General features: G+C 37.4%; 1 protein-coding gene across 4 annotated transcripts; it reads left to right on the top strand.

Annotated features, from left to right (window-relative positions):
* Window positions 1-1,476: 1,476 nt before the first annotated feature.
* Window positions 1,477-6,317, top strand: LOC107763084 (uncharacterized). 4 transcript variants are annotated; one of them, XM_075234728.1, is made up of 6 exons: window positions 1,478-1,651; window positions 2,324-2,437; window positions 2,561-4,589; window positions 4,681-4,989; window positions 5,069-5,123; window positions 5,505-6,317. In XM_075234728.1, the coding sequence occupies exons 3-6, from the start codon at window positions 3,406-3,408 to the stop codon at window positions 5,955-5,957; spliced, it is 2,001 nt and encodes a 666-aa protein (XP_075090829.1). In that variant the 5' UTR covers window positions 1,478-1,651; window positions 2,324-2,437; window positions 2,561-3,405; the 3' UTR covers window positions 5,958-6,317. The 4 variants fall into 4 exon arrangements, with proteins under 4 accessions (XP_016436995.1, XP_075090829.1, XP_075090828.1 ...); XM_075234727.1 differs by having other exon boundaries at window positions 2,528-4,589; XM_016581509.2 differs by having other exon boundaries at window positions 1,477-1,651; window positions 2,324-4,589; window positions 4,681-4,939.
* Window positions 6,318-14,240: the final 7,923 nt, after the last annotated feature.

The raw sequence follows: 14,240 nt of genomic DNA, 5'->3' as shown, positions 1-14,240 counted from the left end.
CTATGAGGAAAGATTGAATGGGAGGAATGAGTGACTGTTACTCTGAGATGATGCATTGATTCCATTATTGCTGCATTTCAACTGTCATTATCACTGTTTTGAAAAAACTCTAAAAGACATTATTTATATTTCAGTCAAATTTGATATGAAATTATTGTGGAGTTTTAAATGTTGAAAAAGCATGCATACCTTTTCATGTTGGAAATTACTGTATTTGGACTTAGCTATGAAGCTCGTCACTACTTTCAGTTTTTTATTTATTATTGTTACTTACTGAGTTGGTTAAATTTGAAAGCATGCCTACCTTTTCATGATGATGTCGGATTGCCTAGTATTGAGATAGGCGCCATCACGACGAGTGAGATTTCGGGTCGTGACAAATTGAGATAGTGTTTCTCCAGTTGTTTGGTTTCTTTACTAATTAATTAAAATGAATTGTTAAAAATAGTTTAAGTAGCTTCCCCGGTGAGCGCAGGTACCTACTGAGTCTGAGTGCGAGTGCGAGTGTCGAGTGCTGAGTGATTGTGAGGAATGAGTGACTGTGAGGAAAGAGTGAATGAGAGGACTGGGTGACTGTTACTCTGAGATGATGCATTGATTCCATTATTGCTGCATTTCTACTGTCATTATCACTGTTTTGAAAAAACTCTAAAAGACATTATTTATGTTTCAGTCAAGTTTGATATGAAATTACTGTGGAGTTTTAAATGTTGAACTTGGAAGCATGCCTACCTTTTCATGTTGGAAATTACTGTATTTGGACTTAGCTATGAAGCCCGTCACTACTTTCAGTTTTTTATTTATTATTGTTACTTACTGAGTTGGTTGAACTTGAAAGCATGCCTACCTTTTCATGATGATGTCGGATTGCCTAGTATTGAGATAGACGCCATCACGACGAGTGAGATTTCGGGTCGTGACAAATTGAGATAGTGTTTCTCCAGTTGTTTGGTTTCTTTACTAATTAATTAAAATGAATTGTTAAAAATAGTTTAAATTATTCTAACGTTAGCTTGCATAGCAAGTGAAATATTAGGTGTCAGCACGGTCCCGAAGTGGAAAATTTCGGGTCATGATATTATTTAATTATATTTGAAACTTACAAGTAAAATTCCGTAAAAATTGAACTAAACGATGGACATCTGTAATTACCCCAAAAGGTATTATTTCGATATACAAATCCGAGTAAAATAACCATTCTCGCAGCAATTGATTAGAATGGATTTTGAGTGATTCTTGATGAAGTTTTGTTTAAATTCGATATAAAAGTTAATTAGAGATGACCGCGTTAATTATTTAAATTATATTTGAAACTTACAAGAAAGATCATGTAAAATTAAGTTGAATCCAAGTATGAACACCTCTAAATTCTTAAATCTTAACATATATAAAGTATTGTGGGCCAAAGTGTATAATATGCAACTTTGATATATATATATATATATATATATATATATATCAAAGTTCCATCCCTTAGAGCAGGACGTACAATCCCCATTAGCATCATTCTATTTGATCTAATTGACCGTACCAAAAGATCCCTCAACCCTCCTCTCTCAAAATTAGTTTTTCTTCCAAATTTCTCTCAAAGACGAAGCCTCAACCTCATTTTTCATCTCCACTGGCATCAACCGGCAATATCACCGGCAAAGTAAGTTTATTTTTTTCTGTCTTCTGAAGTTTCTTCTTCTTTTTCGCTTAAAACCAGAATCTCTTTCTCTGTTTCTTTCTAGTTGAAGGTTCACTGTTTGAGCTGTTTAGAATGATGATTGTTGTGGTGAATATTGATTTAGTATTGAATACTGATTGTTATTGTGTTGGAGCAAAAAATAAATTTTTGTTTATTGGGTTGCTATGGCATATGCCCTGCAATGCTAAAAAAGTACACGAAAATCGACCCGATAATTCTAAGGTGATTTTAGTAGCAATTGCAATAGATTCTTTCATCCAGTGAATAATACCTTCCAGTTTTTCAGTTTTCACTATCACAAACATCTTACTTTAAGAATTAGTACTTTGGTTATGGATTGCTTTCAAATTATGTATTTGGAGAATGTTTCTTTTTTTTTTTTTTTCTCTTGGCACTTTTTTTTTCTTGTGCCCCAAAATTTATTTGCTTTAGATTTATTCTCTATATTGTGTAAAAGTTGCTACCTAATTCAAGATATATAAGTGAGTAACTGATAACTTCAGTTACATTTATTTTCCAAATTGCACGTTGTAGCTTTCTGAATGTAGCAAAATTGGCTTCTAAATTGTATAACCGTGGTTAATTGATCTTTCTTTTTTAAGTATCTTGATCTTATTTTATTTTTCTTTGTAGGAAATTTTGAAATGGACAAGACTTGGATGCGATATAATGATAGATTGAGCGATGTGTATTTAAAAGGAGTTGAAGATTTTCTTCAATTTGCTTTTAAGCACACGGAACCAGAAGGTGAAATTCCTTGCCCTTGCAAAAAATGCAACAATGTTTTTCACAAAACTAGAGACGAAATAAAGGAACATTTAATGATTTTTGGGATAGTCAAGGGGTACACTCGTTGGCTTTTTCATGCAGAATTTGCACCCGAAGAGCAAACCACCAACAATAATGAAGTAAGACAAGAGGAAGTAAGAAAAGATCAAGGTGATGATATATTTGAAATGATTTATGATGCTACTGGCCCTGATATCACGAATTGTTCTGGTGGGGTAGATCCTTCTGAACCAGCTTCGGAATTTTCCAAATTACTGGAGGATGCTGCACAACAACTTTATCCTGGTTGCGAGAAATTTTCCAAGTTGTCACTGATTGTGGAGCTGTTTCAAATTAAGTGCCTTTATGGATTGAGTGATAAAGCAACTGACTGCATAATGAAGTTAATTAAACGAGTACTTCCTTCTGGTGAAACTTTACCGGAATCATTCTATGGAGCAAAAAAAGTAATTCGAAGTTTAGGTCTTCGTTATGAAAAAATACATGCTTGCGAAAATGATTGTATGCTGTTTTGGAAACATAATGCAAAAGCTGAATCTTGCTTGGTTTGTGGCGAGTCTAGGTGGAAATCAAGAGAAGGTCAAAAAGCTAATGGGGCTAATACAGAAAAGAGTGGGAGCAAAATTCCTCGAAAAGTTTTACGTTACTTTCCTTTGAAACCAAGATTGCAAAGGTTGTTTACGTCATCGAAAATAGCTTCAGACATGACATGACATCATGATTAACGTTTGAAAGATGGGGTTCTTAGACATCCAGACGACTCAGGTGCATGGAAACATTTTGATACATCTAACTCGGGCTTTGCCAGAGATCCTCGTAATGTTAGGCTTGGATTAGCATCTGATGGGATAAATCCTTTCGGCAATTTAAGTGTTTCTCATAGCACGTGGCCAGTAATTATTACTGTGTATAACCTACCCCCTTGGATGTGCATGAAGCAACCATATTTCTTTTTGTCTTTGTTGATACCTGGCCCTAAAGCTCCTGGAAATGATATCGATGTATACTTAGAACCTTTGGTGGATGAGTTGCAAGAATTGTGGTATAATGGAGTCAATACATATGATTCTTCGAGAAAGGAGAACTTCTGTATGCGGGCAACACTCTTATGGACTATAAATGATTTTCCAGCCTATGCCTACTTGTCTGGATGGAGCACAAAGGGAGCTTTGGCTTGCCCTTCATGCAACAAAGAGACTCCGTCTACTCGATTAAAGTATGGCCGTAAGTTATCTTACATGGGTGCTCGTAGGTTTTTATCGCCTAATCATAAGTGGCGGGGAAATAAACGTGATTTTAATGGGGAAGTAGAAAGAAGACCTACTCCAAAAATTCTCTCTGGAGATGATATTTTAAACCAGTTGGATAGCTTGGAAGACATTAAATTTGGTAAGACCCAAAAGAGAAAAAGACAGGAAAAAAGTAAAGGCATTCATAATTGGAGGAAGAAAAGCATTTTTTTCAAACTTCCTTATTGGAAAAATAATCTAATACGCCACAATATAGACGTCATGCATATTGAAAAAAATGTGTGTGACAATATTATTGGGACGTTATTAGATATGGAAGGAAAAACGAAAGATAATTTGAATGCTCGTCGTGATTTGAAGGAAATGGTTATAAGAAAAGATTTGCATCCAACTCAAAGAGATGGAAAGTGGTATTATCCAGTATCATGCTATACTTTATCACCATATGAAAAGTCTAAAGTATGTAAGTTCTTGAAAACTATTAAGGTTCCAGATGGATATTCTTCCAATTTATCACGGTGTGTAAAGTTAGAGGATCGTAAAATTTATGGAATGAAGAGTCATGACTCTCATATACTTTTGGAACAACTGCTCCCTTTTGCAATCCGCGGAGTCCTGCCGAACCATGTCTATAATGCTATTACCGAATTAAGTATTTTCTTCAGAGAGTTATGTTCAAAAACTATAAGAGTTGGTGTGTTGGATCAACTTGCAACTCAAATTCCAATTACGTTGAGCAAAATAGAAAAAATATTTTTGCCAATATTTTTTGATATTATGGTGCACTTGGTCATTCATCTTCCAAGAGAGGCTAAGCTTGCTGGACCTGTACAATACAGATGGATGTACCCAATAGAGCGGTATGTTTTTGTATTTTATAATTTCGATTTAATTTTATGTGGCTTGTTAATTTTTCATGCTAAGCGTTTAACTGATTGTTATATTATGTAGATTCTTGCGGAAACTGAAATGTTATGTTCGCAATAGAAGTCGACCTGAAGGATCTATTGCAGAAGGGTATATTGTTGAAGAAAGTCTAATATTTTGTTCAAGATATTTACATGGAAGTGAGAAATGGTATAATCGAGTGGAAAAAAATGATGAAGATAATCATGTTGAGTCATACTATGGATTGTCAATATTTGAACAAAAAGGTGGCCCTTTGTTAAAAGATACATCTAGAAATCTTGAAGAGCTTGAGCGAAAACAGGTTCATCTTTATGTTTTGAGAAATTGTGACGAAGTTCAACCATTTTTAAAGTATACTTTCTTATGGTATTGTATATAGCAATTTGATTTTGTTAGCTTTTTCTCAATTATTATTTTAATTTTTAAACAGGGAGTACGAGCAGAGTAATAGTGACATGAACTTTGATGATTGGTTTTTTCATCGAGTAAGTTTTCACTGTATTCTTTATTCAATTTGTCATACTTATAATTTAATTTAGTTTATCTTTTGAGTGTTTATGGTTGTATGGTGGGTGCTGCTGCAAGAATTTTATTGTTCTTCCCATCTTTGTAGTCCTAACTGTTTTTATATGATAACCTGAATCAAATTGGCAATTTTTCGTTAATGTTGGCTTGTCTCTAGTCTCATTTCTTTAATTGTATAGGCATTGCATTACATAGTCCAAACTATCCTATTAATATTAAGTGTTGTATTTGTTACTAAATCCGCCAGTTTTAGGAAGTTCTTTGCCAAAAGTATCCCTCTTGTTATCTTCTCTATCCCGCTTTAGTATCATTAGATTATTTAATTATTTATTTTTGTACAGATCATGCAAATGCGCAAGGAAGGAAATTCACATGTAAGTTGCGGATTGTATTCTTTGGCTAGAGGTCCTTTTGATGGAATTCAAAGATTCAAGGGGTATGAAATAAATGGTTTTCGGTTTCATACTAAACAACTCGAAGGTAATAGGGTGAGGCAAAATAGTGGTGTTTTAGTAAGAGGAGTAACGAATGGTCAAAATACAAATTACTATGGTGTTATAACCGAAATAGTAGAACTTCAATACTTTGAAGGTAAACGAATTGTATTATTTCAATGTGATTGGTGGGATGTTGATCACATAGGAAAAGGAGTAAAAATAGATAAGTATGACTTTGTTAGTGTCAATACTAACCGAAAGTTAGCAACAAATGAACCATTTGTGCTTCCATCTCAAGCAGAACAAGTTTTTTTTATGTTAAGGATAATCTTCATCCCAATTTGTCAGTTGTTTTGAATGGTCATTCGGCTTATTTAGCTGATGGTACTGTCAATGAAGAAACATTTCAACAAGATGCTCAAGATTTATCCTGTACATTTGAGGAAGATGAAGACTTTATGTATTGGAGAAGAAATGATCTTGGTGTTATCAGCACTGATGTTACCTTAACTGATGATATTATTGAAGACATCGAATCAGAACCTGAAACTGATGATGAAGATTTGTTACTCTAAATATTTAGAAGTCTTATATGCATGTTTGTTTATACTCAGTTAATGTTAAAACTTTTACTTATTTGCTTGAGAGATGATGTTTAATTCTTTATTATTTTACTAAATTTATGAATTACTGCAATATACTGAATTATTTTGATTGAATATGAATTAGTATTTAATAGTGTTATGTTGACAATTATAGTTTGAATGAGTTCAAATGTTCTTTTCTATAAGGTGTATGTTGATGGATTATCTAGTTACAACTTACAAGGTTAATGAAATTATTGTGATACGCCACTATTTATGAAGTATTATTAGGAAGAGTGCTCTTAATAAGCGGAGAGATAACATCATTCAACAGTATTTTCTACATTATGTAGTCTCTTATTAGAAATTCTTTTTAATAGGATTGGGGAGGAGAATAGAGATAAAAAAGAGAGAAAACTTGACCTAGAGTGTTCCCTTGCAACCAAACTGTCGCTCAGTTAATTCGACCGTATACGACCATTATTTTATGCTCTAAATAATTCGACAACTCCACACTTTCCGCGTGAGAAATGGGAAGGGTGCACTCTCTTGTCCTTACACTTCTTTCTTCTTCATAGTCAGCACAATTGGTTATTGTGATTTCCTTTCTTTTTCTACTCCTGCATCACCAGAAAATTTTATTTTCATTCTAAATATTAGATTCCCGTTTTCATAGATTATAATTAATTTTTTTCAAAAAGAAATTAAAAATATTATCTGTTCATGAAATTTAATTAATTTTTGAAAAAAAGAATTGAAGGAAAAGTTCCAAAAACTAGTTTTGACCAATTTTTGTGTGGAACTTTTCTCCACTTACAAAACTTTAATATTATTTTTAAATAAAATGCATGTCCAAATACAATTTCAACTTTCATAAATTATTTTTCAATAAAACTTCAAAAACTCTTTTTTCCAGTTTCAACCAAATCTATGAGAAACTTATATTTTTTTTGTTAGATCAATAGACTATCGAAGCAAGTTCTGTATTGATTTGATGAATGTAGAAATCTTTCGGGAAGCACATATACATGAATATTGCTACAATTATTTATCTAACTATGAAACTTTAGTTATGTTAGTACTATTTTTATAGTTACTGCAAGTGCATGATAAAATTTATACTTTGCTACGAAAGTTTTTTTGTCTCAAAGTTGGTAGTTATATCATTTTAAAGCAACATCATTCTTTTAGCTATAAAATTATGTTCAAACACGTGTATCATGGCTAAAAAGTTACAATTGCTACAGTGATTTTAAATTCATAGTTAAAGCTTAGAATTAGCTACACCACTTATTGTAGCTATTTAAATTCGTGGCTATATCATTTTGTCACTATAGTTAGTTGTAGCTATTGAGCTAACTGCTGCCACAGATTTTATAAATTGAAGCAAAAATGTTCAGTTAGCTGCAAGATTTTGATTGACATAAATTATTGTGGCAAAAGATACTTTGTTGCAATAACAACTTCAAACACGTGGCAAAAACTAACAATTAGCTACAAATCTTTAGTGTAGCAATAAATTTATAGCTATTTTGGCAGCTATTACCACGATAGTTAGACACTATAGCAAAAATGAGAAATTAGCTTTGTCAGTTTAACTTTTGTAGCTAATAAATTTTACGAAATTGTGAATAGCTACCAAATTATAATTTGTGTGGCTAATATTCGGTAATAGCCACATTTTTTAGATTTGTAGCTAAAAATCTGTAGTTATAAATGCATAATGTTGTAGTGACAATGAAGTTGGTCATTTAATTGAGATACTATTAAATGGTAAATTATAGATACAATTAATGTGTGAACGTGTGAATAGGAAAATGAAGGTGGACATTTAATTGGGATCCTATTAAATGGTAAAACTACAACTGGTATATGAAATTGTGAATGGATAAGTTGGAAAATGAAATTGTCCATTGTATACGGTCGAAATCGATTTTGGCCTTCGTACGACGGATTGTGATGGGAATATAATGGACCGAAGAGCGTCTTCATAATTTCGGGATAAAATTCAAAGCCGGGTTACCTAGTTTCGAGTTTCAGGGACCGATCAATACCGAGCTCGAAGTCATTATCGAGCTCGAATCAATATCAAGCTCGATTCAGTGTCGAGCTCAAGTCAATATCGAGCTTATAGACAAGAGCTGTTACAACCACACTAGAGGAGAAAATCTCGGCAGGAAAAAGGAGAAAGTTGATTTATCATGATTCCCAACTATATATTTTTAATTATATCTAAAGTAGAATCCCCCATTATAAGATGGATGGCTATTATCTCTGTAAGGGGGTATTGAGACATGAAGAAACCATAACTCTCATACTGTGCATATGCTCCCTATAGAGAGATTATCATTTTGAGCTTTATACATTATTTTCATCTTGCTTACTCATAAATCATCATCCCTTCAACCTTGTTTGTATTTTCATTCTTGATAGTCAATATTCGACATTTTCTCTTATACGATTTGCGTCAAGTTATACCGCGCACCCTTAGAACTATGTATAAATTCAACTCTATTCGTTTTTCGGGTAAACAGTTTGGCGCCCACCGTGGGGCTAAGGATAACAGTGGTTATTTGACACAAATCTGTAAAATACACCATTTTACGCTTGTTGTTGAAAGTGTCTTTGATTTCGGATTAGCAACAACGAACTCTTAATTAATGGCCTTACCTGTCGACAACGAAGCTGGCCTTCAAGGTGAGAACAACAACTTGACGCCCAGGGCCGAAAGACCGCTTGTCGATGCCGTTGGGGTCCGAGTCGAAGTACCATTAGACGTTAATTCGCATGTGGCTATTGAGGCAAACTAACGTTCTGAACCTGAAAATAGCATTCATGGTGGTACTCGATCTGCAGCTCGAGACACCCATAACGTTGAGGAAAACGGAATCAGCTTGCGTATGATTTTTGAAATGTTGCAAGCTCAATATGTAGTGATAGCTCAGTTGCAGAGTCAAACCTAGGTACCGAGCAGACTAGAGCCCAGTCCACCCCGAGAAATCACCCACAGAACGGAGCCAGCTATAGTAAGGTCAAATGAGCAAGAATCAGGGACTAATCCCGAAATTGCTAAGATACTCAAGGAACTCACGAAATGGATCGAAGCAAACGATAAAAAAGTGGAAACATATAACTCAAGGGTCGATCAGATCCCGGGGGCACCACCAGTGTTGAAAGGGTTGGATTCCAAAAAATTCGTGCAAAAGCCTTTTTCCCCGAGTGCAGCTCCAAAACCAATCCCCAAAAAATTTTGCATGCCCATGATTCCTAAATATAATGGGATGATCTACCCTAACAAACACATCACCTCTTACACATGTGCCATAAAGGGTAACGATTTAGAAGATGACGAAATCGAATCTGTGTTGTTGAAAAAATTCGGAGAGACCCATTCAAAGGGAAGAATGATTTGGTATCACAACCTGCCACCAAATTCCATCGACTTATTCGCCATGTTAGCAGATTCTTCCGTAAAGGCACACGCAGGGGCCATAAAGGTCGCAACGAGGAAATCGGACCTTTTCAAGGTAAGACAAAGGGATAATGAAATGACGAGGGAGTTCGTGTCCCGATTTCAAATAGAACGCATGGAATTACCACCGGTCACAGATGATTGGGCCGTTCAAGCTTTCACCCAAGAGTTGAAGGAGCGGAGTTCGATAGCATCACGTCAGTTGAAACAAAGTTTGATCGAGTATCCAATCGTGACCTGGGCAGATGTGCACAATTGATATCAACCGAAGATCAGGGTCGAGGACGACCAACTAAGAGCCCCTTCCGGTTCAGTACATCCAAACAGGTCGGTAGTTAAGAACCAGAGGGACATCGACAGGGAGCCAAGGTCGAACAGATACCGATATCAATCATATACCGCAGATCGAAGGAATAATGGTTCAGGACGCAATTCCGCCCGGACAATCGAAGAAGTGATCGAGGACAGAGTTCTCGGGGACTTATGAGCAGAAGTGGTTTTGACAAGTATGCCGATCCCACAAAGGCACCTTGGTTATCTGAATATAATTTTAGCATCGATGCATCGGGCATTGTATCGGCAATCAGAAGGATCAAAGATACTAGGTGGCCCAGACCCATATAGACCGATCCTTCCCAAAGAAACCCGAATTTGATGTGCAAGTACCATGGCACGCATGGTCACAAGACCAAGGATTGTAGACAATTAAGAGATGAGGTAGCCCGTCTATTCAACGAGGGCAACCTTCGAGAGTTCCTCAGAAATCGATCCAAGAATCATTTCAGAGAAAGGGACGCCAACAGAAAAAGTGAACAGGAGGAACCCTAACATGTCATTCATATGATCGTCGGTGGGGTCGACATTCCATAGGGACCCATGTTCAAACACACTAAGGTATCAACCACTAGGGAAAAATGAACCCGAGATTATGTGCCCGAAGGCACTTTGTCATTCAACAATGAAGAATCAGAAGGCATTTCTCAGCCCCACAATGACGCTCTGGTAATTTCTATCTTATTAAATAAAGTTCAAGTTAAGCGTGTTTTAGTGGATCCAGGTAGTTCGGCGAATATCATCCGATCGAGTGTCGTGGAACAACTTGGTGATGAAATTCCCGACGTCAGACGATGTAAAAATAATATACGGGGAGCAGCATGCTACGAAGGAAATGTTTGCAGTTGATGAGGTAACCCGATATCGACATTGTCAACCTTGGAGAGGTCGAGCATCAAAGTTAAAGAGGAAGTCAAATAGCAATCACAGCTATCAGCCTCGACCGAATTGGGGAACTAGGAGATAGAAGGAGAAGAGGAGGATTTTTTGACCCCTCAAACTTTTATTGTTCCCGAAGATTCTGATGCCACCAAATCAACGGTCGAAGAGCTGGAACATGTTATATTGATCGAGTACCTGCCCGAGCGAAAGGTATACCTGGGAACGGGATTAACCCTTGAACTCAGGAAAAGGCTTATCCAATTTCTTATTGATAACATATATTGTTTTGCTTGGTCCCATTTAGACATGACAAGGATCCCACCGGAGATAACGACGCATCGGCTAAGCCTGGACCCCGGGTTCAAACCGGTGAAGTAAAAGAGGAGACCCAGTCTGAGATAAAATACGCATTCATAAAGGATGAGGTAACTAAACTTCTCAAAATAGGGTCCATTCGGGAGGTGAAATATCCCAAATTGTTAGCTAATGTAGTTGTAGTTCCTAAAAAATGGAACAAACTCAGAATGTGTGTAGATTATAAGGATTTAAATAAGGCGTGCCCCAAGATTCTTTTCCACTACCTAACATCGATCGCATGATTGATGCCACGGCCGGCCACGAGATCCTTACTTTTCTCGATGCCTATTCCGGGTACAACCAAATCCAAATGAACCCGGAGGACCGAGAAAGGACTTCATTTGTCACCAAGTATAGAACCTATTGTTATAATGTAATGCCCTTCGGGCTAAAAAATACATGAGCTACTTACCAACACCTAGTAAATAAAATGTTCGAAGAACAAATAGGTAAATCAATGGAAGTTTATATTGATGACATGCAAGTTAAGTCCCTGCGCGCAGAGGACCATTTGGTTCATTTGCAAGAAACGTTCGAGATTTTAAGGAAATACAACATGAAGGTCAGCCTCGAGAAATGTGCTTTCGGGGTCGGTTCAAGCAAGTTCCTTGGATTTATGGTATCGAATCGAGGGATCGAGATCAACCCCGATAAAATCAAGGCCATCAAAGACATCACCGTCATGGACAGTGTAAAAGCTGTGCAGAAGCTAACCGGACGGATAGCTGCCTTAGGCCGATTCATTATGAGGTCGTCGGATCGAAGCCACCGATTTTTCTCTCTACTCAAAAAGAAGAACGAATTTGCCTGGACCCTGGAATGCCAACAGACATTAGAAGAATTGAAGCGATACTTATCGAGCCCACCACTGCTTCACACTCCGAAAATATATGAGAAACTTTACTTGTACTTGGCAGTATCGGAGATAGCGGTAAGTGGTGTCCTAGTTCGAGAAGAGCAAGGTACGCAATTTCCCATTTATTATTTAAGTCGAACCTTAGGGGAAGCAGAAACTAGGTATCCGTACTTAGAGAAATTGGCACTTGCACTGATAAGCGCCTCTAGAAAGTTAAGACCATACTGTCAATATCACCCATATGCGTATTAACCACTTACCCACTTCGGAATATTTTGCACAAGCCCGAACTATCAGGCCGAGTTGCCAAATGGGCCATCGAACTCAGTGGGTACGATATCGAATATCAACCCTGACGGCCATCAAGTCTTAAATTTTAGCGGACTTCATAGCCGATTTCACGACAACCCTCGTACCCGAAGTGAAAAAGGAACTCTTATTAAAATCGGGTACATCATCGGGGGTATGGACCCTCTTCACAGACGGTGCTTCGAATGTGAAGGGGTCCGGGCTAGGCATCGTTTTGAAGCCGCCCACGGCTAGCACTATTACGCAATCTATCAAAACTTCTAGGTTGACTAACAATGAGGCCGAGTACGAGGCCATGATTACAGGTCTCGAACTAGCCAAAATCTTGGGAGCAAAAGTCATTGAAGCCAAGTGTGACTCTTTACTGGTAGTAAACCAAGTAAACAAAACCTTCGAAGTTCGAGAGGATAAAATGCAAAGGTATTTGGACAAACTGCAGGTAACTTTGCACCGTTTCAAAGAATGAAATTTACAGCATGTACCTCGAGAAAAAAACAATGAGGCCGATGCACTTGCAAATTTGGGTTCGTCGATCGAGGCAGACGAGATCAGCTTAGGGACTGTCGTTCAACTCTCAAAATCCATGATCGAGGAAGGTCATGCCGAGATAAACTCTACAAGCTTAACCTGGGATTGGAGGAATAAATATATTGAATACTTGAAGAACGAAAAGCTCCCACCGGACCCTAAAAAGTCAAGGACCCTGCAAACCAAAGCTGCTCCATTCACATTGGCTGAAGATGAAATGTTATACAGAAGGACGTTCGATGGACTGTTGGCAGTATGCTTAGGACCAGAAGATACTGATTACATTTTACGAGAGGTCCATGAAGGCACTTGTGGGAACCACTCCGGCGCCGAATCACTGGTTCACAAAATCATTAGAGCAGGGTACTACTGGGATAGCATGGAAAAAGGCACTAAAGACTTTGTTCGAAAATGTGATAAATGTCAAAGCTTTGCACCGATGATCCATCGGCCCGGAGAACAACTTCATTCAGTCCTATCCCCATGGCCATTCATGAAATGGGGGATGGACATCGTCAGCCCTCTACCGTCGGCCCCAGGTAAAGCTAAGTTTATTTTATTTATGATTGACTATTTCTCTAAATGGGTTGAAGCACATGCATTCGAGAAAGTGAGAGAGAAAGAGGTTATAGACTTCATCTGGGATCACATCATATGTCGATTTGGGATACCCACCGAAATAGTGTGTGACAATGGAAAATAATTTATCGGTAGCAAGGTGACGAAATTCCTCAACGACCATAAAATAAAAAGGATATTAACAACGACGTACCACCCTAGTGGGAACGGACAGGCAGAATCGACGAACAAGACTATCAATTAAAACATAAAGAAAATGTTGAACGACGCTAAGGGGAAATGGAGAGAAATTTTACCCGAAGTCCTTTGGGCATGTCGAACGACATCAAACTCCAGTACGGGGGCAACCCCATTCTCCTTAGTATATAGTTCTGAGGCCTTGATTCCAGTTGATGTCGGGGAACCCAGTGCAAGGTTTTGACATACAACGGAAGAGTCAAATCACGAGGCTATGAATATTAACCTCGAATTATTGTATGAAAAGCGAGAAGCCGCTCTCGTCCGATTGGCCGCCCAAAAATAGCGGATCGAAAGATACTATAATCTAAGAACCAATCTTCGCCATTTTAAAATCGGGGACTTAGTGCTAAGGAAAGTCACCCTCAGCACCCGAAATCCAAATGAAGGAAAACTGGGTCCAAATTGGGAAGGACCGTATCGGGTACTCGAAATTGTCGGTAAAGGATCCTACAAGCTCGGTGTTATAAACGGAAAACAACTACCAAGCAACTGGAACGTGT

This window comes from Nicotiana tabacum, chromosome 17 (assembly GCF_000715075.1).
Source record: "Nicotiana tabacum cultivar K326 chromosome 17, ASM71507v2, whole genome shotgun sequence".
NCBI lineage: Eukaryota > Viridiplantae > Streptophyta > Magnoliopsida > Solanales > Solanaceae > Nicotiana > Nicotiana tabacum.
The sequence above is the reverse complement of the archived record's forward strand: the minus strand, read 5'-3'. Positions and strand labels throughout refer to the sequence as shown.